The following is a 25,169-nucleotide window of genomic DNA, read 5'->3' on the forward strand; positions in this document are numbered from 1 at the left end:
CTACAAAAAAAAAAAAAAAAAGAACGTTTTACAATATACTCTTTTGGAGGGAAGCAAAACATAGCAGCATTTCTGAAGGAATTTGGTAATATGGAGTAAAATTATGAAGGCAATTATCCTTTGACTCAATGATCTCACTTCTAGGAATCTATCCCCAAAACACACTATGAAAAAATACAAAACGACAAATGAGGTTTTGATCAAACATTATAATTATCAAAAATGATAAGAAACTATCTAAATTCTTTGACAGAAAGTTCAGTAAATGACACCATTGATTATTGGACTGATATAAAGGGAAATGAGGATTCTTTCTATAAACACAGTATAGCGCTGTTAAGCACTCTGCTGAGTATATTGTTAATTGAAAAGAAATAAAGGTGGAAAAGTACATACATGGCATGCTACCATGCATTTAGAAGGTGGGAGGGGTGGAGTTAGAAAAATATATGTATATGTTTTCTCATATTTTAAAAATAAAACAATAAACCAAACTTGAAACAATGAATAAGCTTTCCCATAAGAGGAAGGAAAAGGTAATATAGAAAAGACACAGACAAAAGCTCTACTTCAGGGCGGCACCTATGGCTCAAAGGAGTAGGGCACCAGCCCAATATGCTGGAGGTGTTGGCTTCAAACCCAGCCCTGGCCAAAAACTGCAAAACAAAAAGAAACAAAAAGCTCTACTACACAGAATGTAGCTTAGTTAGTAGACTGACTTGGGAACCATACTTTTACATAACCATAAAATAAAATAGAATTTTTAAAAAAGCAATGGCTAAAAATGAAAAACACAATGAAACCATTCAGAAAATAAATAAGTTGGAGGTATAACTTCACAGATAGGAATTATTCCAAGTATATTTAAAACTCAATAATTTTGCTACATATCCATTGTAATGTATACTCTATGAAAAAAAAACTGTACAGACCTATCTTAAATGGCTTTCAGTAGTTATATTTTTGATAGTAGCATTGGTGGTGTTATTTTATTATTTACCTGTAATGCAAGATAAAGCAAATGAGTAATGATGTGGTAGTTAGAAATTAGGATTTTAAGGGAAGGAGAAGAGAAACAACATAATAAATACTTAGTTTCTGAATTTGAATTGAAAGTATTAGCATAATCCCATAATACAATTTTATTTAAAAACAAAAACAAAAAACCCAACATAGGAAAGCTCTGTTCTCTGAAAAACACTGGCAACAAGAGTCACATAAGGACAGTTTTAGCAATGAGCATGCTTTGTGCTCAAATTGTGGTCTCTAGCAAATTCTGCTACCCAATAACAGGAACCGGGCCTCTCTGGTAACAGAGTTGGCTTAATGTCTGAGGCAGGAAGTGTTTAAGATGAGCCTAGAATGTGTTGTCATTCCAGAAGGCAAGGAAGCTATCAGAGACAGTGGCAGGAGTGTCAAAAGGACTCAAGTCCAGTTGGAGGGGCTGCCATGAGTCCAAACATTCGGTATTGTGACAATTTGAAAATCAGTAAGCATAGTTATTGCTGTGAATTGAAATATATTTAATGTTTAAATCCTGAATTCATAATGATAGTAATAATTTTAAAAACCTCATTGGTCACTTTGAGGACGAATTTGCCATTCTGCTGTAGTGACTAGCCGGCATTCTAGCATCCCTGGTTACTGGCACCCTCAAGAGCTACCTCAACTTTGGAGCTGAGGTAGGTCCTAGGCACAGCTGAGACTTGGCCATTTCTGCCCAGGACGGACCCGTAATAGGTAGTCTTTTCTCCCAAGCACTGACCATAGGTAAGAAAAGACTTTGTCAAATGTACATCATGGTCTGAGGCGCTCCCCTCCCCAGCCTACTTCAACCCCTTTGACAGATATCAGACTAACACCCCTGGTTGAAGGTTACCCCTGCCCCATCTCCCTCCTCCCACTTTTCTCTTTCACAGACATTCCCCTAATAAATATTTCATATACTGTGGGAAACAACAGGCCAGACAAATCAGTTTGTTCAAAAAATAAATTGCAAGGAAGAAAGAAAAAGAGAGAGAAATCTCTCTTTATTTAGATTAAAATATTTAAAAGACAGAGCCAAGAGAGGAACCATCAGGGGACGCTGAACATTCACCAGATATTTAAGGATATAAAGGATTATATTAAATTGGAAGAGTAATATTGTTATTATATTGTATTAAATCTTCATCTCCTAGAGAGATCCATGCTGAGATGCTTATAGATCAAATTATAGATGCCTAGGAATTTCTTTCAAGTATGCCAGGAAAAGAAGGGAGGTGGGTAGGACGTAGAAGAAACAAGACTGGCCATAAATTGAGAACTCAGGGTGTACATAGAGGTTTATTATTCTTCCCATACTTGTAGGGTGGGTGATTTCACAACAAAATACTGGGTTTTAAAAAATCTTGTTAGAACTCCCATTTATGGGTCCCATTTTCTTCATTCAGAAATTGGAAGTGGCCAAAGAAATGAATAAACTATCTCTGATAGTTTTAAAGCCTGAAAGAAGCCAGATAACATGGTTTCAAGGTTTTGATTCAGACCACGATGCTTAACTATCTCTAACTCAGAGGTCAGACAGTCCCCTGAGGACATCGGGAGAAGTTCTTGCTTGGGACAGCCTCATAATGTAATGGGTACAGGGCAGGCTCTGGAGTCAGCCTGCCTGGCTTTGAATTCCGGCAACTCCATTGCTAGCATGACCTTGGACTAGTTATTTAACTCCTCTGTGCCCTAGGGATAAAATCTTATCTTGACTAGTCTTGCTGCAAAGGTTAAGTAATACTTAGCACAGAATCTGGTGAACACCAATTTAATTGTACTTGATTTTCACTCAAGCACTGGCACTGTTGTGTAGCAGCAGTGCTAGTTTCCAGAATTCTGTTTCTGATGAAAATCTTGGAATGTACATAGGAAATCCCTGATGCCAGCTGGTATGTTATTTTAGACTTATCTGTAGGTTTGCCATCAGTTTACAGCACAATAACAAAAAAAGTCTTACCTAGTGTAATCTTTTTTTTTTTTTTGCACATACCCCTTCCTGCTAACATGCCTACCTCTGAACTATCATGCTTCACACTAAGATCCTCAACTTCTGGTTCTCATGCCAAAAGTTGGCAAAAGGTGTGATTTCCTTCAATTCCATCCCTTTCCCCTTTTCTCTTTGACTTCCTCAACACTCTCTGATTTTGGAAAACACAAAAGCATATTAAAAGCTATAGCCACTGGAAGTTTCTTCCTTTGGTGCGTTCTCTCTCTCTCTCTCTCTCTCACACACACACACACACACACACACACGCACACACACACACAGAGCTCATTTGTTCAGCATACATTATCCCCATCATTGGCACATTACTTCTAAAACTTGGGCAGCAATATAGTCATATAGAATACTGTAGACAGGTTTGTGTTTAGGACTTTAATGAGATGCTCCTAGACTTGTTATTGTCTAATATGAAATCTAACAACTCAGTCAAGTAACAGGGTGGGTCGGTAACAGGCAACAAGGTTCTGATGAATGTTCCAGTGCTGAGATCACACAATGGCAATGAGTTACATCTACTGTATCCCTGGCTCTTTAAACAAGGGTGGCTAGTTCTCCAAATTTCAGAGGGGACAAAAGTGTCCACTCTAGGCAATAATGTCTTCCTGCAGACCAACGGCTCTGTTGTTCCCTCTATCCATTACCCAGGCTCTGTAATCCTTAAGCTTCATCGCGTTTAAATTCTGCAATTCACCTGGGGACCTCTTGCTTTTCACGATCCCATCTGGGTCACCCTCTCTGGCTTACTGACCTTGGCTCAGCCCCTCTGACTCTCAATTTGGGTGTCCCTTGATTTCAAGGAGAGTACTGTTTCCCACTCCTAAGGGACTATTTCTGTGCCAGTTCCAACCCAAGGGGCCCTACAAGTGGAAGAGGGAGGAGGAGGGGGAGGGGACACAAAAGTAGATCAGTTTTAAAAGTACTTACCTTCAGAAGGTGCCATAGGCTTGTGGCATATTTAGAAACAACTTTCATGAGGTCGGATTACACAAGCTAGGATAGTTACCATTTCAAATATATTATTTTTATAGAAAAAACAGATTAAGTTTGCCAAATTTTGCTTCAAATAATGTCATAATGAGCATGAGGATACAATGATTTTTTTTTTTTTTTTTTTGTAGAGACAGAGTCTCACTTTATGGCCCTCAGTAGAGTGCCATGGCATCACACAGCTCACAGCAACCTCCAACTCCTGGGCTTAAGCGATTCTCTTGCCTCAGCCTCCCGAGTAGCTGGGACTACAGGCGTCCACCACAATGCCCGGCTATTTTTTGGTTGCAGTTTGGCCGGGGCCGGGTTTGAACCCGCCACCCTCGGTATATGGGGCCGGCACCTTACCAACTGAGCCACAGGCACCGCCCCTGGGGATACAATGATTTTTATGGATAAGACTTTAACGGTGCTACTAGGTAATTAATTCATGAATAAAAACATTTTTTCTGCATGTAGAAATAGGGCTCTGCCACTTTGGTATCTCTGGACTTAGTTGCTTTATCTTAAATACGTATCTTAAATTACATGATGATATCAATTCTATATTAGGATTGATTTTTAAATAAGCTATACTTTCTATATAGAAATAAAAATTAAAACTCTGAGAATAAAGAAAATAAACTTTTTCAACTCTCCATGTATTAGAGCTCTGTTGCCTAATGCAGTTGCCACTAGCCACATGTGGGTATTAAAATTAAAAGTAGGCTCAGGGCCTGTAGCTCAGAGAATAAAGTAGGGTGCCAGCCACATACACCGAGGCTAGTGGGTTCAAGCCCGGCCCAGGCCTGTTAAACAACAATGACAACCAAAAAAAATAGCTGGATGTTGTGGCAGGTGCCTATAGTCCCAGCTGCTTGGGAGGCTGAGGCAAGAGAATTGCTTAAGCCTAAGAGTTTGAGGTTGCTGTGAACTTTGATGCCATGGCACTCTACCCAGGGCAATATAGTAAGACTCTGTCTAAATAAATAAATACATACATACATAAAATTTGAAAGTAAGAATAATGAAACATTTAGCTCCTCAGTCACATAGTCATATCTGTGGTTCTCAATGGCCCCATGTAGCTGGCCACAGCTGGACAACCCAGTTCAGACATGGGGCCTTCCCTCTATCTCAGAAAGTCTCACATGACAGTCCTGCTTTCAAGAATTTGCTCTATATTTGTTTTTCTGTGAGGACCAACTTACCTTAACAAAAATCTAAAACCTTTGAAAATAGTTTTATGCTAGATTAATGGACTTACCCAAACCCTTTAAATTTTCCAAGCAGATAGTATGCAGTTACTAGGTAAACATAAGTCTTTGTGCCCATCTCCTTCAAATTTGACAGTGTAGAAACATACTAAATCTTCTTAACATACAGACTGATGACTCAAAGCATCATATTTTACTGAGTAATTAGCCTTTCAATAATTCACATAAGTCGGAGGTCATTCTGGGGTTTAACCTCAGCTTCCATTATTTCTGACCACACAGTCCACCAACAGATGTCTGACTGTGGATGTACACAACAGAACACAGGGTATCTGTTTCACATACATCTGTTCCCAAACAGCTTAGGCAGATTAATACTTAGAATATACCCTGTTCTGCTAAGTCCCACATAATCACCAGCTCCACTCGTTTTAAATTTTTGGTCTTCATTTTCACATTTTTCCACATTCCTTTTCATGTTGCTAAGTTTCCATCAAGTAAATGTTTATATAAACTTAAGACTCAAGAAAATAATTTTGACTCTTTTATAACAGCAAGAAACACTTTCAAGATCTTATATTGAAGTCCAGCTTTCTCAGACTAGTCACTGCTCTAAGGCAGCTGAGTTCAGCTTGTGGCAGAAATACCTTTTTGAAAGAAGCATAACATAAAACTGGTAACCTGAGATAGTAAGTATATAAAAAAGAAAATAGAGCCCCATAAAACAGGACTGAGATTTGAAACTCTCATCTTTAGAAATATTTGGAGTAGTCAAATGCTAATCAAATCTTTCCTCAGAAATTTGACAGAAGATACACGTAGGTGAAATATAAGAACAAGTCAGTTCTTTTGTTCATAATCAAAAATCTGCTTACAACAAGGCTTCACAAATTCTTTTCTCCCAGGGAGAGGTTTCTTCTTTGCCTAAGATGAGACCTGTGCCAAAGCGACTGCCCACCTCCCATCCCTGTGCCCTGCAGCTGAGGAACGGAAGCCAGGGGCTTGGGCCTCTGTTTCCCAAGTGGTTCTTCTAATTAGAAATTCATTAGGACTGTGAAGTTCCTGCTGTAAAATACTACACCCCTATGCACACACCAAAAGGCAAGGCCATTCAAACCTTACTCAGAACTATTTGACAAAAGGCCCTAGTACATGAAGTCCGTAAAAATAGATATTTTAAGATGAAATTTCACAAGTGATCAGAGTTGATAGTACGTAAAGACCACGTAACATAACCCCCTCATTTTGCAGGCAAATACACCTATAAGGCAGAGGTTAAATGACTTCCCCAAAGTCAGCTACCCATCTTGCTGTTTTCTGAGACAGGATCTCAGGACATAAGGTCCTGAGATCCTGAAGCCTGTCCTACGACACTAGTGAGAGCAGATCATAGCAGATGGAGAAAAGCTGCCCTGACTACCCTGTAGTCGTTTTTCCTACTTCAAGGTTCTGTCCATTTGGAAATTATGAAGTTAATTTAGCGAATTACAATCAGTAATACAGTCATACAGTGACTCTCATATAGCAATGCTAAGAATTGTTTTGTTAAATTTTGTTTTAGAAAAGTCATGCATCACACAGATGTTTATAGTATTTATCAATTCCTAAGGTCCACCACTTCAGAGAGCTGAGGAAGAGTGGAGGAAACTCATGTTCGAAGTGTGAAATAGCATTGTGGACATTTGGTATTTCTTGTACAGAGATCTCTAAATTGATCATTCTTTAACATCGTAAAATATGAGCTTAATATAGTCTCATCCTACCCACTAGTTACTCTCCCCATCAGTAGTATTTCTTGTAAGGGAGCCATGTTAATATATTTAGTTACATAGGACACTAAAATCCTGCTCTGAAGATGCACAAGAATGCTTGTATTTTCTGCCTCAATCTAATATTTCAAATAAAAGCTTATCTCTTGGTAAGTATACTTTCTAGAATAGTGATCAGTGATGCTTTTGCAAATACTGAACTCTGAAAATATCTGATCCACTAACAGCACAAGCTAAGGGTTAAATTACAAAATTGTCCAAATTAGTCTGTGGCATCTGCCATGTCCCCTTTCTAAGCTTTCTTCTTGCTTTTTGGAACCTCATTCCCAGTTCATGGTACCACAGGAGGTGCTGGTTCCACTGGGGCACTGCACTGCCTTGGCAGGGTCTTATGACCAGACTTGTCTGACCTTTGCATTTGGCCTCAAAAACCACTCACCTGGTCACTCTTTCATTTCTTCAGGACTTCACACTGTTCCAGGTCATAGACAGCTAGCTTAACAATCACTTTATATTAACATGAATAAACTCATGTATGATTCCACAAGTAAAATGGCCATAATTTGAGATTCTAACACAAAGATCAAGTACCATTATAGGCAATGAAAAAGATACTTACTGAATCGATGATGTCTTTTTGTACATACAGTTTATATTATAATTGTAGTCCCCTCATCTGAGCCCTGCTCAGTGCTTCCCGCCCTGCAGCTGAGCAAGATGGAAACTTCCTGCCATGACCCACACAACGGAGCCGTGAGCCGCTGACATTAGCTCCTAAATGAGAACTCCAGGAGTAATGTAAAGCTGAAAAGAACCTCAAGGAGCTTCACATCTAATGGGGAAAAAAAGCTGTATTCATTGTCTCAGTATAGGAAACCAAATTATGACCAAACAGGAAAAAAATAATGAATTTCCATTAATTTTAATGAAAATAAAGATGTAATCATTAAAAATATGAAGAAAATAAACACAGAGGAAGCACATTCCCCTTAGCTGGAGCAGCAAAGAAAAGATACTATAGAGAGAGAATATTGTTATAATTCCTTCTACCACAGGGTGGTAAAATATTAGAAAAGTACTGGAGAATAAGGTTGCAAAAATAGGCAAGAGCTGAGATGGGACTCTCATGCCATGTTAAGGAGCATGTCTCTCGTCTCAGTCTCTACCTCAGTGGGTTGAAGAGGGCTGTCATAGTCCTTCATCCTAAGCAAAGGGAGACCCAAGCAGAATGACTCAAGGTCTTTCAGCTACTATTCTAACTAAGACACCTCTGCTTTTACCTGTCATACATTTGGGATCCACTTAAAAATGTTTTTCCTGGGGCAGGGGAATAGGGGTAGGGGAGGGGAATGGGGGTTTACAGTGTAGGGCACACCTCTTGGGGGCAGGACACAAGTATAAGAGGGACTTTACCTAACAAATGTAATCAGTGTAACCTAATTGTTTGTACCCTTAATGAATCTCAAACAATTAAAAAAAAAAAAAGAGTTCTGATGCTTCCAAAGTTGGGAAGGAGACTGTTTTTGTAGATAGTGAGAGGTTGGTATTAAATAGTTAGAAGTATAGTAATCAAGTTACAAAGAAATATGCAAAACTAAAGTTTATGAGACCAGTAAACCAGTAACAAATTCATGTATTCAAATAATCTTGATTAGTTACTCTGCTAAGATATTTACATTCCACATTTATCAAGCCTAAGAAAATGCCAGGAGGGCTATGTCAACTAATGTGATGAAAATGTGTCAAATGGTCTATGAACCAAGTGTATGGTGCCCCATGATCATATTGATGTACACAGCTATGATTTAATAAAAAAAATAATAATAATCTTGATTGTTTACATGCCAGGCACTCTTCCAGTTGCTGATAGTAAACAAGAAAGAAGTTCTGAATATCTTCCCTTTTCCCCACCTAGATCCAGTCTCTGTCATCCTCCACCTGCTCTGTGCCCAGGAAGCTGTACTGTTTGGGTATAATTAAGTGGTCCCCTTGTTCTTGGGCTTACAGTTGGCTTCAGGCCATGATGTGAGCCAGAAAAGAGGGAGCCTAACTTTGTCCCTGTCTCAATCTATGCAGGATTGGTTGAGGAAATCTGCCAAGCAAAGACAAAGGCTACAGTTTCTGCCTAGTGACCTCCTCCACTTATGTGTCTTTATGAACCCAGGCTCCAGTGTCTGCACCCTTCGCTTTGCCCTTTGGGGGCTTAAGAATGATATCACCTAATCCATCTATTATGACTCTCAAGAGTACTTCATTATCCCTACTCCTGCCTACATTTTCATAAATACTGCCTTTAAAAACTCTTCAAGTTACCCATAGTATAAACACTATACACATTTGCTTCCAGTAATATGATGGACAAAACCTGCTACCATCCTGAAGGGGAGGGAAGGTAGGGCATACAGACAGTAGAAATTACATAGTACATGAGAAGATAAATGACATTAAAGAATATGAGTCAGTAAAGGTAGTCAAAAAGTGTGCAAAAGAAGGAAAATTTAGGCAGGTGGACAGACAAAGCCTTAAAGGAGAAGGTTAAATGAGAGATAATAAAGGCCAGAGCTAGGGAGATGATTGGCTGGACAGAGAAGAAAGGTATATTTCAGAAATACTTACAAATTGGGTGGGTAGGATTAAAAGTAGTAAGAGACAATAAAGCTGGGGTTCCCTGCAGAATTGTGGCTTAATCATATTCCAGATAGCTTCCTAAATACTCTTTCACATGTTAAGTCAAAATATTTACTACTTATATGTGCAATGTTATGATCCATCCAACATAAGCTACAAAGAATTCTAGTTTTCCATCCTAATTATTGTGTCATAACCTTTATATACCTAAAAAACTAAGTTAAATATTCTGACAACTGACACTGAATTTTTGGTGGGTTCCATGACTGTGATAAGAAACACAAAACCAAGGATTACTCTAAGGAGCAAGAAAAGTTGCTTTTCTGATAGACATACCAAATTTGTGGCAGTCTTGAAGGTAGATAATGATAGATAAGAATAATGGATGATACAGTCCAGCAAGCATATCATGAGTAATAATAGATTAGACTCCTTGGGAACACCAGAATTTGACAGGCAGATAGAATGAAGTCCCTATAAGAAATTGATAAACTAGATGCTGTTGGTGTCACATGAAGGAGACTTCCAGAAAGATAAGTGATGAAATTTCCCATTTGCTTGAGCAATTAGTATGTTGCTGGTAACTTTTGTACAAGCAGTTTCAGCAGAGAGAAGGAACAAAGCCAGGTCTCAGATTGTTAAGAAACAATTGAGAGGTGAACTAATGGAGGCAGTGAGAGTAAATTGATTTTCCTAGGACCTTATCAGAGCAAGTAAGGAAAAAAATCAGGATAGCAGCTAGAGAGAGCAGCTTGCAGGAACTAGGCAGGGAATAATTAGGATGGAGGAATTTAGAATATATCATATGCATAAGTGAAAAAGTTGAGAGAGAGAGAAGACTGAGAACCTAAGAAAGAAGGTATAACAGATGAGACAAATTCCTACATGAGGCTGAAGAGATGGATAGGTTGACCTTGAAGAGAGATGACAAATATCTATGCTGTGACCATGAATGGCAGCAAGTGAAGTGAAAGTCACTAAAATGGAAGGGTCAAGAAAGGCAGAAGCTTCCATATTGATTATGATATGATTATCACCGATGGTAGGACTTGGAATACAAAGCACACTGTGAGCCAGATAGAGTTTTAAATAAATACAGAAGACAATCTAGAAAAGACAGAAAAAAATCTACATACATTCTCATCCCTGGAGAGTTCAATAAACAACCTCTACACCTGCAAGTGCCTGGCCCAACAACCTCGCACCCCATTCCCAGGAAACCACACTACTGCCATCACAAATGCCTACAGTGTAGGCCACTGATTAATTGCAGCATTGACAACAAGGACTGCAGCTGAAGAAACTTTACAGATACCATGTTTAGTGAGTCTACCCATAACCAAAGTCAGCTCACCATATCCAACCAATACCCTAGGACCCATCTGTGGGAAAAAGTATCTCACTACAAAGACACTACATAAAATTGGGAAAGGTAACTATTCCACTAGATGTGCAGTTATCAACACAGGTACATAAGAAAAAAACATGAAAAAAAGCAAGGAGACATGACACATCTTAAAAACATAGTAAGTCTCCAGTAACAGACACCAAACAAAAGGACATTTGTGAAATGCCTGAAAAAATTCAAAATAATAATTTTTTTTTAATTTTTTTGAGACAGAGTCCCACTATGTTGCCCTGGGTAGGGTGATAGAGTACCATGGCATTATAACTCACAGCAATCTCAAACTCCTAGGCTCAGGTGATCCTCTTCCCTCAGCCTTCTGAGTAGATGGGACCACAAACACCTGCCACAACCCCTGATTAATTTTTCTACTTTTAGTAGAGTTTCTGTCTCACTCTTTCTTAGGCTGGTTTGAAATCCTGAGCTCAAGCAATCCACCTGCCTTGGTCTCCCCAAGTGCTAGGATTACAGGTATGAGTCACTACACCCAGCCCAAAATAATAATCTTAAGGAAACTTGAAGTAGAAGTGAATACAGAAAGCAATGCAATTATATCAGTAGAAGAGTTCATGATCTGAATGAGAAAGTCAACAAAGGTTAGAACCATAAAAAAGAAAGAGAACTGCAGATCTGAAAATTTTGATCAATGATACCTAAAAAAAATATTTCTTGGCAATAAACTTGCATGCCTAAAGAGAATGAGGTGATATATTCAAAGTGCTAAAAGAAAAAGGAAAAAGGCTATCAGTTAAGTTTACTACATCCAGGAACTATCTTTCAGAAGTGAAGAAAAAATAAAGACCTTCTCAGACAAGCAAAAGCTGAGGAAAGTAATCACTACTAGAATAGCCTTATAAGAAATACTTAAGGGATTGCTAAAGCTGTAAATTAAAGGATAATAATTACTATCATGAAAATATGTGAAAGTACAAAAACTCACCAAATGAGGTAAATTTATAAATCAAACTTAGAATACCCCAATGATATAAAGGTACTATATAAATCAACTACAGTTAGTAGCTAAGGGACATATAATATATTTGTTACAAAGAAATTAAGTCAACAAAAATATAAATGGGGGAGGAGAGAAAAGAGTCTAGAGTTTTTTAAGCTACCCACTTAAAAATTGTCGATTATAACTATAATACTCTTTATGTTAATCCAATGGTAACTACAAAGAAAAAATATATACAACAGATACCCAAATAAGAGAAAGTAACCAAAATTTAGCACCAAAGAAAATCACAAAACCACAGAGGTAAAGAAGAGAGGAGAATGAAAAAAAAAAAAAAAAAAAAGTGGGAGGATCTACTAAATGGCTAGAAAGCAATGAATAAAATGACAGGAATAAGTTCTTACCAATAATAACCCTGTATGTAAACGTATTAAATTCTCCAATTAGAAGATATAGAGTGGCTGGATGTTAAAAAAAAAAAGACCCAAGACCCAACTATCTGATGCCTACAAGAGACTCATCTCACCATTAAAGAAACAGAGAGTGAAGAAATGGAATAAGATATTCCTGTCAATGGAAACTAAAAGCCAGCAGGAGTAGCCATATTTATATCAGGTAAAACAGGCTAAGTTAAAAGCTGTAAAAAGAGACAAAGAAGGTAATAATATAATGATAAAAGGATCATTTTAACAAAAGTATATAACGATTATAAACATATGTGTCCAACAACAGAGTTACTCAGATATATAAACCAAATACTTGTCCTAAGGGGAGGGACAGACTGCAATACAATAGTAGGGTACTTTAACATCTAACTTTCAAGAATGGACAGATCACCTAGAAAAAGAAAGAAAAGAAAGAAAGAAACATTAGACGTAAGCTGTACCATAGACCAAATGAACCAAACAGATGTTTTTTTCAGAACATTCCATTTAACAGCTGCAGAATACATATTCTTCTCGAACACACATGGAGCATTTGAGGACAGATCATACATTATCTTCTTAAATTTAAGACAGAGATCATATCAAGTATCTTTTTTGACAATAATGGTATAAAGTTAGAAATCAATAAGAAAAACTTCAAAAAATTTAAAAACAGATGAAAATCGAACAACATGCTCCTAAACAACCAATTGGTTAGTGAAGAAATTAAAAGAGAAATTAAAAACTTCCTTGAGACAAATGAGAATGAAAATATATCATACCACAACCTATGGGACAAACAAAAAACTGCTCTAAGATGAAAGCTTATGGCAATAAATGCCTACACCGAAAAAGAAGAAAGATTTCTGATAACCTAATGATACACTCCAAGTAACTAGGACAACAAGAACTACAATGAACCCAAAATTGGTAGGAGAGAAATAAATAAATAAATTTCACAGCAGAAATTGAGACTAAAAAAGTAATTCAAAAGAACAAAATAATGAGTTGGCGGGTTTTTTGGAAAGAAAAAAATGGACAAATTTTTAACTATACTAAGAAAAAAACAAAAATCAGCAATTAAAAAGATAACATTACAACTAATAATACATAAATACAAAGGATCAAAAGAAACTATTGTGAACAACTATATGCCAACAAATTTGATAACATAAAATGATAAATTCCAGACATTTACAGAAGATTCCATCCAACAGCTGCAGAATACACATTCTTCTCAATTACACATGGAGCATTTGAGAACAGATCACACATTATCTTCTTAAATTACAGTTTTCAACGTGCAATCTACCAATATTAAATTATGAAGAAATAGAAAATCTGAACAGTCTAATAGCAAGTAAGAAAATTTAATCAGTCATAAAGTCTTCCAACAAAGAAAAGCCCAGGACATGATGGCTTCATTGCTAAATTATACCAAACATTTAAGGACCTTACAATTCTTTTCAAAGTATTCCAGAGAATTAAAAGGAGAGAGTACTTCCAAACTCATTTTGCAAGGCCAGCATTATACTAATTCCAAAACCACAAAGAACATAACAAATGAAAACTATAAGACAGGATCCCTGATGAACACAGATGCAAAAATTCTCAACAAGACATTAGCAAAACAAATCCAACAATACACAAATCGTTTACTATGATCAAGTAGGATTTATCCCAGAGATGTAAAGATAGCTCAGTATATGCACATCAATGCAATATGCCACTTTAACAGAAAACAAAAACCATATTATTGGGTCAATTGATGCCAAAAAACTTGACAAAATTCAACATTCCTTTATGATTAAAAAAAAAAAACTTATAACAAATTAGGTACAGAAGGCATGTATCTCAACACAATAAAGCCCATAAATGACAACTCCACAGTTAACATCATATTGAATGGGGGAAAGCTGAAAGTTTTTCCTTTAAGATTAGGAATAAGACAATGATATCTACTTTTGTCACTTTTATTCAACATAATACTGAAAATTCTAGCTACAGCATTGAGACTAGAGAAAGAAATAAAGGGAATCCAAATTGGAAAGGAAGAAATCAAATTGTCTCTATTTAGAGGACATGATCTCAAATGTAGAAAACTCTGGAGACATCACCCAAAACAATATCATTTGAAATAATAAATTCAATAAAGTTGTAGAATACAAAATTCAGCATACAAAAATCAGTAGAATTTTTACAGTTCTTTTCAGATAGTTTGCCAATAGGGAACTACCTGAAAAATAAAATAAAGAAAACAATTCCATTAGCAATAGCTAGAAAAAAAAAAATAAGATACCTATAGTTTCAGTGAAACTGAAAACTATAAAACTTTGATGAAAAAAATAGAGGACACAAATAAATGAGGAAATATCCCATATTCATGCATCAAATATTGTTAATAGGGCAATGTCCAAATTAGTCTACAGATTTAATGCAATCACTATCAAAACAAGTCTTCACAGAAATAGAGGAAATAATCCTAAAATTCATACAAATCCACAAAAGACCCCAAATAGCCAAAGCTGTCCTGAGCAGAATAAACCAGGCTACAAACATCATACTATCTGACTTCAAAATACACTGCAAGCTATAGTAACTAAAACAGCATGTTACCGGCATTAAGAACAGATAAATAGACCAATAGACTATAATAGAGATCCCAGAAATAAATCCACACTTTTATGGCCAATGGATTTTCAACAAAGGTGCCAAGAACACACATTGCAGAAAAGACAATGTCTTCAATAAATGGTGCTAGGATTGGAAAATTAGATATCCACATGTACAAGGAAGAGACTTGACTCCTACCTCTTACCATATAGGAAAATCAACTCAAACTGGAATAAAGACTCAAATGTAAAACTTGAAAGTATAAAAACACAGGGGAGATGCCTCATGACACTGAACTGGGTAACGATTTTTAAAAACACAGGCAACATAAGCAGAACAAATAAATAGATCACATCAAACTTAGAAAGGATTTTGCCCAACAAAGGAATCTACTAACAGTAAAGAGACCTGTAGAATGGGAAAAAAAATAATCCCTGATAAAGGATTTATATCCAGAATATATAAGAAAGTTACCTCAATGGCAAAAAATAAAACCTGATTTTTAAAATGGGTAAAAGACTTTAATAAACACAGTTCATTCATGTAATACTTTACTAAGAAGAATGTTATTCAACTCCATGGGGGGAGGGGGGTTGTTTGTTTGCTTTTGTTTTTGTTTTGGTGACAGAGTCTCACTTTGTTGCTCCTGACAGAGTGCCAGGGTGTCATAGCTCACAGCAAAATCAAGACTCTTGGGCTCAAGTGACTGTCTTGCTTCAGCATCCCTAGTAGCTGGGACTACAGGTGCCCACCATAACGCTGAGCTATTTTTAGACATGGGGTCTTGCTCCAGCTCAGGCTGGCCTCACTCCTGAGCTTCAGGGGATCACCTGCCTCAGCCTCCCAGAGAGCTGGGATTACAGGTATGTGCTTCCATCCAGGTTAATTCAAAAACTATAAAGTATCACAAGAATGGAAAAGTAAGTATCCAATGTATTCAATACTAATATGAAATCAATAGATAAACAAGTACCTGCCCACATGAGAGAAAAATACAATTAAATTCAAGTGGGGAATGGGGAGGAGGCAGGAAGAGAGGGGAGGGGGGAGAGGGATTGGTAAACTCTCACCTCATGGGCACAAAGTAACTGTATACAGCATACTCCCCCCACCAAGGGCTCAACTATAACTTCAACTTTATCTAACAAACACAAACAATGTAGCAAAATCATTTGTGCCCTCATATCAATCAAAATAAATTTAAAAAATAAAAAACAAAAATAAGTCTCCCCCAAAATAGACACATCTCAAAAGACATGTAAATGACCAATAAGTATGTTTTAAAAAATATGGTAAATATCTCTAATCATCAAGGAAGTGCAAATCAAAACCACTATGGTATAATATCTTACTCCAGTTACAATCACTATTATAAAAAAGATAACTATCATATAAAAGTATATATAAGGATAAGGAGAAAAGGGACCAGTTACACACTGTTGGTATTATAAGCTAGCACAGCCATTATGGAAAACAGTATAGAATTTTCTCAGAAAAGTAAAAATAAAAATACACATATGATCCATGAATCCCACTACTGGGTATATATCCACACACACACAAAAAAGTAGTATGTTGAAGACATATCCATACTCCTATGTTTATGCACTTAGCCATTATATAGAAACAATCTAAGTGTCCAACATACAGATGAATAGATAAAGGAAATGTGGTATATATACACAGTAGAATATAATTCAGTTATAACAAAAAGAATAAAATCCTTTTATTTGTGAAAACATGATGAACTCAGAGAGCACTAAATGAAATAAGCCAGACACAGAAAGAAAATGCCTGGTCTCACTCATGTGTGGAATTTTTTTAAATAAGTGATTATAACTGGATATCATAAAGTACAACGTCGTTATAGAGACTAGAAAGAGAAGTGGAGGGAGAATAAAGAGATTTTGGTGAATGGAGAAATCAGATAGGAGGAATAAATTCTAGTGTTCTATTAAAGCACAGCAGGTGACTATGATTATGCCTCACAAAATAGCCAAAAGAGAAGATACTGAATGTTCTTGCCACAAAGAAATGGTAAATGCATGAAGTGATGGATATCCTACACTAATTGGATCATCATGCAACATAAATAAGCATTGAGACATCAGTTTGTATCTGCAAAATATGTACAATGACCATGTGTCAAAACATTTTGAAAAAGTTATTAGACCAGGGAGTATGCTGTATACACTTACTTTGTGCCCATGAGGTGAGAGTTTACCAATTTTGGTAGTGATAGCCCTCATAAAATACATTAGAGTCTTTGCTCATTATTCAGGATGGAAAATTACAGAAAGATCACATGGTATTTTATTTCATCAGTGAAAACAAGTAAGGCACTATGAGGCAAACATCTCATATATGATAGAAGAACGAATGCCCAGTGACTTCACCCATCCTTTGCTGAGACAGCCAGTCACCTGCTGACCAACAAAGGGCCAGGCCCTCCGATATATGATACCACACCATATCCTCCTAGGCATGGTAACTCTGATGTAGTTTTTCCTTTGTTTCATTCATCTTTCACCACTCACATCTAAGTTAATTCAACAACAAGGAGTATTTATCACATTTAACCATCTCATTTCTGAATACTTCCTTCTCTGCCCCCACTCTCATTGTTTTATCTAACATCTCTTGGTTAGTTTTACAAATAGAATTACTTACTAGTGTGCCCCAATTGTAGAGACCCAAAGTGGTTTGAATACCAGTTGTTAATTACAAAGAAAAAGTGGTACACCTATACGAAGGAAAAGAAAACCAAAGGGTTTGAAGGCAAAATTATAGAATCAGCACTTGCAGCCTTTACAGTTGTGAAACTGTCAAGGTAACTTAAAATCATATTGTTGGGATTGTTACTTAACCCTATCTTTCTTCAATCACCACTTAATATAAAAAAATTTTTTTTTCCATGTCGTTGTTTGATTCTTCATGTAACAGCATTGCAACATTGACTTGTATGACCATTGTACAATGTCTCATTTTAATTTTACACTATTTTAGTTTTATTGTAAGTTATATTGTCTCTTTGGATTAATCTAAACTCTAATTATAAACTTCCATTGGCCATAACTCAAACTGACTTAAAGACTAACAGACTAATTCTATATCCAAATCTAGCTCTTAATTTCACAGGTTCAAGAAAATACTTCACCTTCAGTTTAAAAAGCATCTAACATTTTAATCAAGGTCAAAAATAGTTTTTGTCTTCGTTAAGTGTGCAAGCATGGCCTGTACAGCACAAGAAGTTCACTATCATAACCAGTTGGTTTCAGTTTGCTAGACTTTTGAACAAGAAAATTTAACACAGTGACTTTTCCTCTTCTATCACCCAAAAATCACACTGTCTTGTTTTCCGATGGGGAAAACACATTTTTAAATTTCATAAATTTGTATATAGCTGAAGGAGGGTGTGTGCTCCATTCTAAGGTGTCCTCCTAAATCATCTCCTCCCAAGTACCATAAGCTCCATGTAGTATCTCTTCCATGTCATCTGCCGTTCACCACTCGCATTGAAGCTAATTCAGCAAGTGTATTTCTCATATTTGGACTAGAAAGTTAGACTATTATAAGCCCATCTTTACAAGATATTTATGTCTATTTCTAAGACTATTTGAATAAGACCTGCAAATAGACCAAGACTTGAAATATTTATATTGTAAACTACAGCACCGTAACAAGATTTGGGTAACTAAAATTTTAGGTCAATTCGAGAGGTAAACGCAAGTAAACCACTGATAGAACTAACCACCGCAAAATCGTGATTCTGACACAGGATCCGCCCACTCAGGGATGGTCAGGGACACCCCTCCGACCCCATTCTGAGCCCCAGGCGAGCTCAGAAATCAGACCCCCATTTCCAGGCACAAACAGGCTGCCTTTTCCAGGCCACACCCTCTGGGCTCTCCAAGGTCATTAACAAAGCAGCCTAAGTCCTTCTGAGGTTGTTCCACCTTGCTTTACCACTGTTGGCGCGCCATAAACCGTTGATCTTTCCACTGCTCCTCCCACTACCTTGCGGGGGGAGCAAACCGTAGGGACCGGATAACCTTGCCCTAGTGGAGGAGGGACTGCATTCATTCATTTGTTAATGCACTCATTAACTTTGAAAGGATGATTTTCCACCTACCAAGTCCTGGTCAAAACGTAATACAGACCCCTAGACACAGGACAAGTGAGAGATTTCCCACTTCGGTCTTCCCCTCTGCCAGAGGCTCTGGTGCTTTTTTACTGCTTCCGTATTCCTTTCTAATAAAATCCTATCTTCATACCGATATTAACCCACTGTGCGTGGGTTTATTCTTCGAATCCCCAGACCAAAGACCTACTAAGGAAGAAATTCTGGTATCAATTCAATATTCTACAGTCATCATAGAAACCCAAAAGTTTCTAGATCGAACCTGAAGAAGCCTTGATTCTAGACAACGGTAAGGCATGTGAAAGTTGGGGAAAAAAACCAAAACAAAACAGAAAGATCCCAAAGCTGTGGGGCTAACTTTTCAGAGGTCCGCAAAGTGACTACTGGATTCAGAGCTCAGGTGTAGGCATCGTCTGTAAAAGGCTTATACTTTCGGCGTATGGTCAAAAGTTGATGGGTTAAGACTTCAACTTGGAGAGGCGGAGTAGGTGACCTTCCCGCCTCTGTAAATCACCTCCACTTTGCGGCCCAAGTTTTCCTGTTGAGACGCAGAGCAGAGGTGGTGGCATCTGTCTGGGGAATGCACCAGGAGGCGGGAAGCCGGGCTGGAGGAGGCGGGTCACAGGAGGGACCCCTGGGGGATCTAGGGGAGGTCCCAGTTGAGGAGGAGACGGCAGTGGCTTCCGGGCTGGGGGAGAAGAGGAGCTGAGGTTGGGGCGGGAGCGCAAGAGTGAGCGGCGAGGAGCCGGGAACCCGGAGGAAGCGCGGTGGCACCCGACGTTCGGGCGCTGGGACCCGGCACTCACCGGTCAGGCGCTCCGGCTGAATGGGCCGCCACCTCAAGGCCCGCTCGCTCAGCACCACGTCGCAGCTACCCCTTCCAATCTCGAAGATGCCTCGGAGCAAAGTCTGCTCCGCTGCCTCGGTCTGCCGTGGCGAAGTTACCCGCGACGAGGGCACAACCGCCGCCTCCCGGGACGCCTCTTGCTCCCGGCCGCCCTCCAGGGCACTCACCCGGCTCCCGCGCCTCCTGCGAGGCATGGCGCACTTGCAGGCTGGGCGCAAGCCTGGGGTCCGGGAAGGCCTTCAGAGGAGGAGGCAGAGGCCGCTGCAGCCACTGCTCTAGCTGCGTCCGGCGCTGCCACAGCAACGGCGCGCGGGGCAGAGACCCAGAAGGGAGGCGGAGCGCGCGGGCGGGGCCGTCCCGAGCCTAATCTAGCGCCTCCGCCCGCCAGCCTCGCGTGCCCGCCACCCACCACAAAGACCCAGGTCCAAGTGGGAGAATAAGTGACTCCCTCTGCCTGGTCCCTACTGTTCAGTAGGATTTGGTGCATTGCAAGACCCTGAAGTTGTATAAAATAAACCAGCCGTCCTGAGACTTTTACTTGTACACACATCCCCTGGACACCTTGTTAAAATGCAGATTCCTATTGAATAGGTGTGGGATGGGGATGGGGGTGTGGGATTATCCTAAGAAGCTACTAGGTAACTGATGCCCCTGGCTGCACACTTAAGACTTGCAAGGATGGAAGCCAGTTCCCCCCACCCTTCCTCCTCCCTCCTTTCAGTGGCTTCCCCTGGAGAGTAGAGATGGTGCTTTCGCACTGTTGACTTGCCATAAACAGCCCTTTACGCTGCAGGATAGAGTGGGAGCTTACCTCCCAAAACCCTCGAGGGGAAGTGAAAGGTAAGCCCCCTAGTTTGCAAACACGGATTTGCATCTGACAAATGTAGTATTAAAGGAAGTGCCTCTGTGCTGTAAGTATTTAGGCGCCTAAATACTTCCCCATGTGGAAGGAAATGAAGCCATACTCAGTAAAAAAAAAAAAAAAACACATTAAGGAGGTTTATTCTGAGCCACATTTAAAGACCATGACGCAGAGCCACACCTGGGACTCAGGGTGGTGGGGTTACAGTTTGATTTTATACATATTAGGGAGACAAGAATTACAGGTCATAAGTCAACACGTGGAAAACATACACTGAGTTGGTCCCAAAAGTTAGGACATCTGGAAGCTGGGGCTTATTGGGTGGTAGGCGGGCTTCATTCTTTAGCTGACAACTGCTGAGTGTGGCTTGTCTAAAAACCAAGAGGTGAAAAGGAATGCTTAAAATAAAGGGTCTGTTAATTAGGGACACCAGTACCAGACTGACTCAAGTAGTTCATGTATATCGAGGACCTGCAGGTAGGTCCTCTACAGCCTTAGGTGTGTTAGTAAGTCACATCAGACTTCTCTAAGAAGGGAAGGGGGCCTGATGAAGCATGTCTGACTAGCAACTCAGTTTTAGGGATCCTCTTGGCCAAGAGGGTGTCCAGTCAGCTTACGGAGAGCCTTAAGATTTCATTTTCTTTCACATCCAAGACAGCGCCTCTGCAATCTTGTCTTTGCCTGGATTTGAACTCCTTTGAGGAAGATTACAAGTAGCAGGGCTTGCACTGTAAAGCCCCGGGGAGGGGGGGGAGCAGGAGTTACTCTTAACTTTCACTTTATAGCTGGAATTCCTAAAATTAGTGGCTTGTTATTTGGAAAGCACAGGAAAGTCTGGAAGCCAGCGATTCTCAATTGTGACTGCACCTTAGAGTTACCTGGGGAGCTTTTAAAATCCAGACATCCAGGCCATACTAGAAAATAATTAAGTTGGAATCTCAGGTGGGATCCAGACTTCTGGATTTTTAAAAGTTCCCTAGGTAAGTCAATGTCTAGCCAAGGCTATTTAGCAAGGTTCCTGAAAGCAGAGTAATCACCCAGGGAGCTGACTACTAGCAATGGGGAAGCACTCAGGGAGAAAGTGAGTCTGCAGGAAGACTGGGAGGTAAAGCAGGTTTTGTATAAGGTCTTTCTCTTTATATTGAGAAAAAGTTAGGAGTGGTGGAGGTAATGAGGAAATTCATAGAGTTGTTCATCTAGTTCCAGTGGGTTAGTGCCTAAACAACTCCGTCACATAGACAGCTACTTCTCATTTTATCTTCACGTCTGGTCACCCTGTAAAATCAAAGGAGCTAACTATAGCAGGAGTTTTTCAAGGTTCTTTTCTCAGATTGTGTGTAGGCCCAACCAAATCCCTTTCCAACATAAAGCACCTGTGTGCTACTTAAGCTAGGCCTCTTACTGTTTAAGGCTGTGACAGCAAATACCCAAGCAAGCCTCCAGAAAAAGGGAGGAAGAGCTTCAGTTTGGTATGATTGCATTACCCTGTTTCTCAGAGCAGAAGTATAGCTGCCGCTAAACCCCAGGCATGCTTCAGGTGGCTCTGTTCAGTAGTCAGGAGCAGCAAAGAGATGAAAGTTGCCGCTCTGGATTCAGGTGCAGACAATCAACACAATTAGAGCTCATTGACATGTTAAAAACTCACTGAGAGCAAAGGCAAACAGGCCAAGACAATGGCTACTTCTTAGGGCCTTTGCAAAAGGGCAAGTTGATATTTTTCAAGCTTTAGTCAAGTCAGGCAGTCAAAAGCATTAGCTTTGAATTGTCTTAAAGATGGGAATAATAAGGGTTATGTTTTATTCTTTCCTTCTGATGAGCTCTCTTCTGGGGCTCTGTCCTTAAGCCCCATCCACACACACTAGACATACTAACTTATGCTTTACATACTGTCCAGGGCTCTGCGAATGATATCACCTCCCCAATCACTTTCCTGAACTTCAGATTACAACCAACTGCCTAACCGATGTCTTTACTAGGTATCTGAATAAGCTTCTGAAACAGATCTAAAACTAAACTGCCGATTTCCCTTCATGAACCTGTTATTCCCAAAATGTTTCAAATCAGCAAATAGTATCATCAAAATCCCTGATATCAAACTTGTCTCCTTCTTTGTCTTATACCTCACAGCAAATCCTGTTTATTCCCTCTGCAAAATGTATTTATTCCAGCCTGCTCTCATCCTAGTCAGCACCTGTCAGCTGGACAACTTTAATCTCTTTGCTTTCCCTTTCTCCTGTCATGGTACTTCCAGCTCAGAGCCTATTTTCTACTTTGTAGTTACATTGCTCCTTTAAGAAGTAACAACAGCATATCACTCCCTGCTCCAAACCTTCCAATGACTTCCTCACTTCTGAAATAAAATCAAAAAGCCTAGCAGGGTAGAGGCCTTAACATAATCAGGCCTCTCATTACCTCTCCGAGATCACCTGCTAACATTTTTCTTCTTGCTCATTCACACAGCCTTTTTGCTAGTCCTCAAACACACTGAGAAACTCCCTTCCCAGAGCATTGCTTCTCCCTGTGACTGGAATATTTTTGGCCTTGGCTAACTCCTTCACTTTGCTCACTTTTCACTTAAAAGCCACCTCCTCAAAGAAGCCATTCCTATGCACCTTCTGTGAGTCACCATTCTGTCACTCTGAGGATCAGTTTCCTACTCATGCTGTAACCAATTACCACAAACTTAGTGGCTGAAAATAAAACAAATGTATTATACGTTTCTGGAGTTCAGTAATCCAAAATCAGTTTCATGGGACTAAAGTCAAGGTGTTAGCAGGCCTGCATTCCTTTTATAGGCTCTAAAGGAAAATTCCTTACCTTGCCTTTTCTAACTTCTAGAGGTCATCGGTATTTCTTGGCTTGTGACCCCTTCTTCTATCTTCTAAGCCAGGAATGTAAGCTCTGCTCTGCTCTTTTCCTCCATCCTTAACATCTCTTTTTCTCTGACTTTGACTTTTGTCCCTCCTTCTTATAATGATCCTTGAAATTATGTTGGGCCTGTCCAGATAACTCATAACTCAGTTACATTTGCAAGTCCCCTTTGCTATGTAAGATTACAAAGCCACAGGTTCTGGACAACTTCAGACAGCCATTAACCTCTCAACCATGTTATGCTTCATTTTTCTTTACATCACTTGTTTTATTCCTTATTGTATGTTTACTTCTTTCTTACTGTCCGTGTTCCCTATTAAATAAAGTTAGTATACTCAGTAACACTAGAGTATAAGAAGTATCAAGGGTTAAGTCATGTTGGTAGCAGAGAATTTATCTCATTCACCATTGAATTCTCAGCTTTGCATAGTTCCTAATACATAGTAAATATTCAATAAGTATCTGGAAGGAGGAATGAACTTGTTAAACATTTATCAGTAACAATGATGCCAAAGTACTTCTATTTTCCCTCTTAGTTTTTGAATATCAATGGTCTCGTTAGTGATTTATTTATATATATAATACGAATGAAAATTGCTTTCAAAAGACATTCAGTAAGCTTCCTAAACATTGCTTTTTCTACTTTGCCTAAAGCTTTGGTACTTTTTTCCAGAGCATTAAACAATGAGAGTACAAACTTAATAGGCGCGTAGTCGTTTGTATTTGGAAGGGATTTGGCTAGGACTAGAACCACAGTCCTCATTGCTGGTTCTTAAAAATCCAAATCTGAGCAAAGGACCATGAAAAACAGTCTGCTATTGTTAACGTTGTTTTTAAGAGGCCATTAAGTATGCTCTGAAAACAAATACCCAAGCTTCTAACAGAAGCAAGGCCAATCCCAGGGGTGAAAGCTGATGGACAGCCTTCTCAAGTCTGGGCCACCTTCCCCATGCTACAGATGGAGCCAGATGACTCCACAACCAATAGAGATACTCAGATCCATTCCACTGGGGCAAGAATGTCTAATGCCAGTTAGGACCAACTGCTATAGATCAGACTTTTGGTCAGTGGATAATTCTATGTCATTTCATTTGCTCTCCCATAGTCTCTGCTGGCTTCAGAATTTGGAGTTTATGTGATTGAATGCTTATATTATAAAAAAATATAATTAGCATAGTTATTTTTCAAGCTGCTGAATATATTTTTTCAGGACTGCTCATTGAAGGTCCCACTATGACCTCACATGACCTCACATGACCCAATTCCTGCCGGCCTGCTCAGACCTTACTTTTCTTTTTTCATTTTTCTCCCATTCTTACTAGTGTCCCATCACACTGGCTTTCATTCTGAACAAATAAGATAAGCCATGTTCATTCTCTTCCAGGGTCTCTGCTGTTGCTACTTACTCTGCCTGAAACACCTATCACCACAGCATA

General features: G+C 39.0%; 1 protein-coding gene across 1 annotated transcript in view; it reads right to left on the bottom strand.

The window, feature by feature from the left end:
* CERKL (ceramide kinase like) overlaps positions 1-20,194 on the bottom strand; it is a 137,339-nt gene extending 117,145 nt beyond the window's left edge. The window contains exon 1 of the mRNA XM_053597702.1: positions 19,960-20,194. Coding sequence (XP_053453677.1) covers positions 19,960-20,194 — 235 coding nt within the window. The remainder of the gene's footprint in view (positions 1-19,959) is intronic.
* Positions 20,195-25,169: the final 4,975 nt, after the last annotated feature.

Source organism: Nycticebus coucang, chromosome 7 (genome assembly GCF_027406575.1).
Source record: "Nycticebus coucang isolate mNycCou1 chromosome 7, mNycCou1.pri, whole genome shotgun sequence".
NCBI classification, from domain to species: domain Eukaryota; kingdom Metazoa; phylum Chordata; class Mammalia; order Primates; family Lorisidae; genus Nycticebus; species Nycticebus coucang.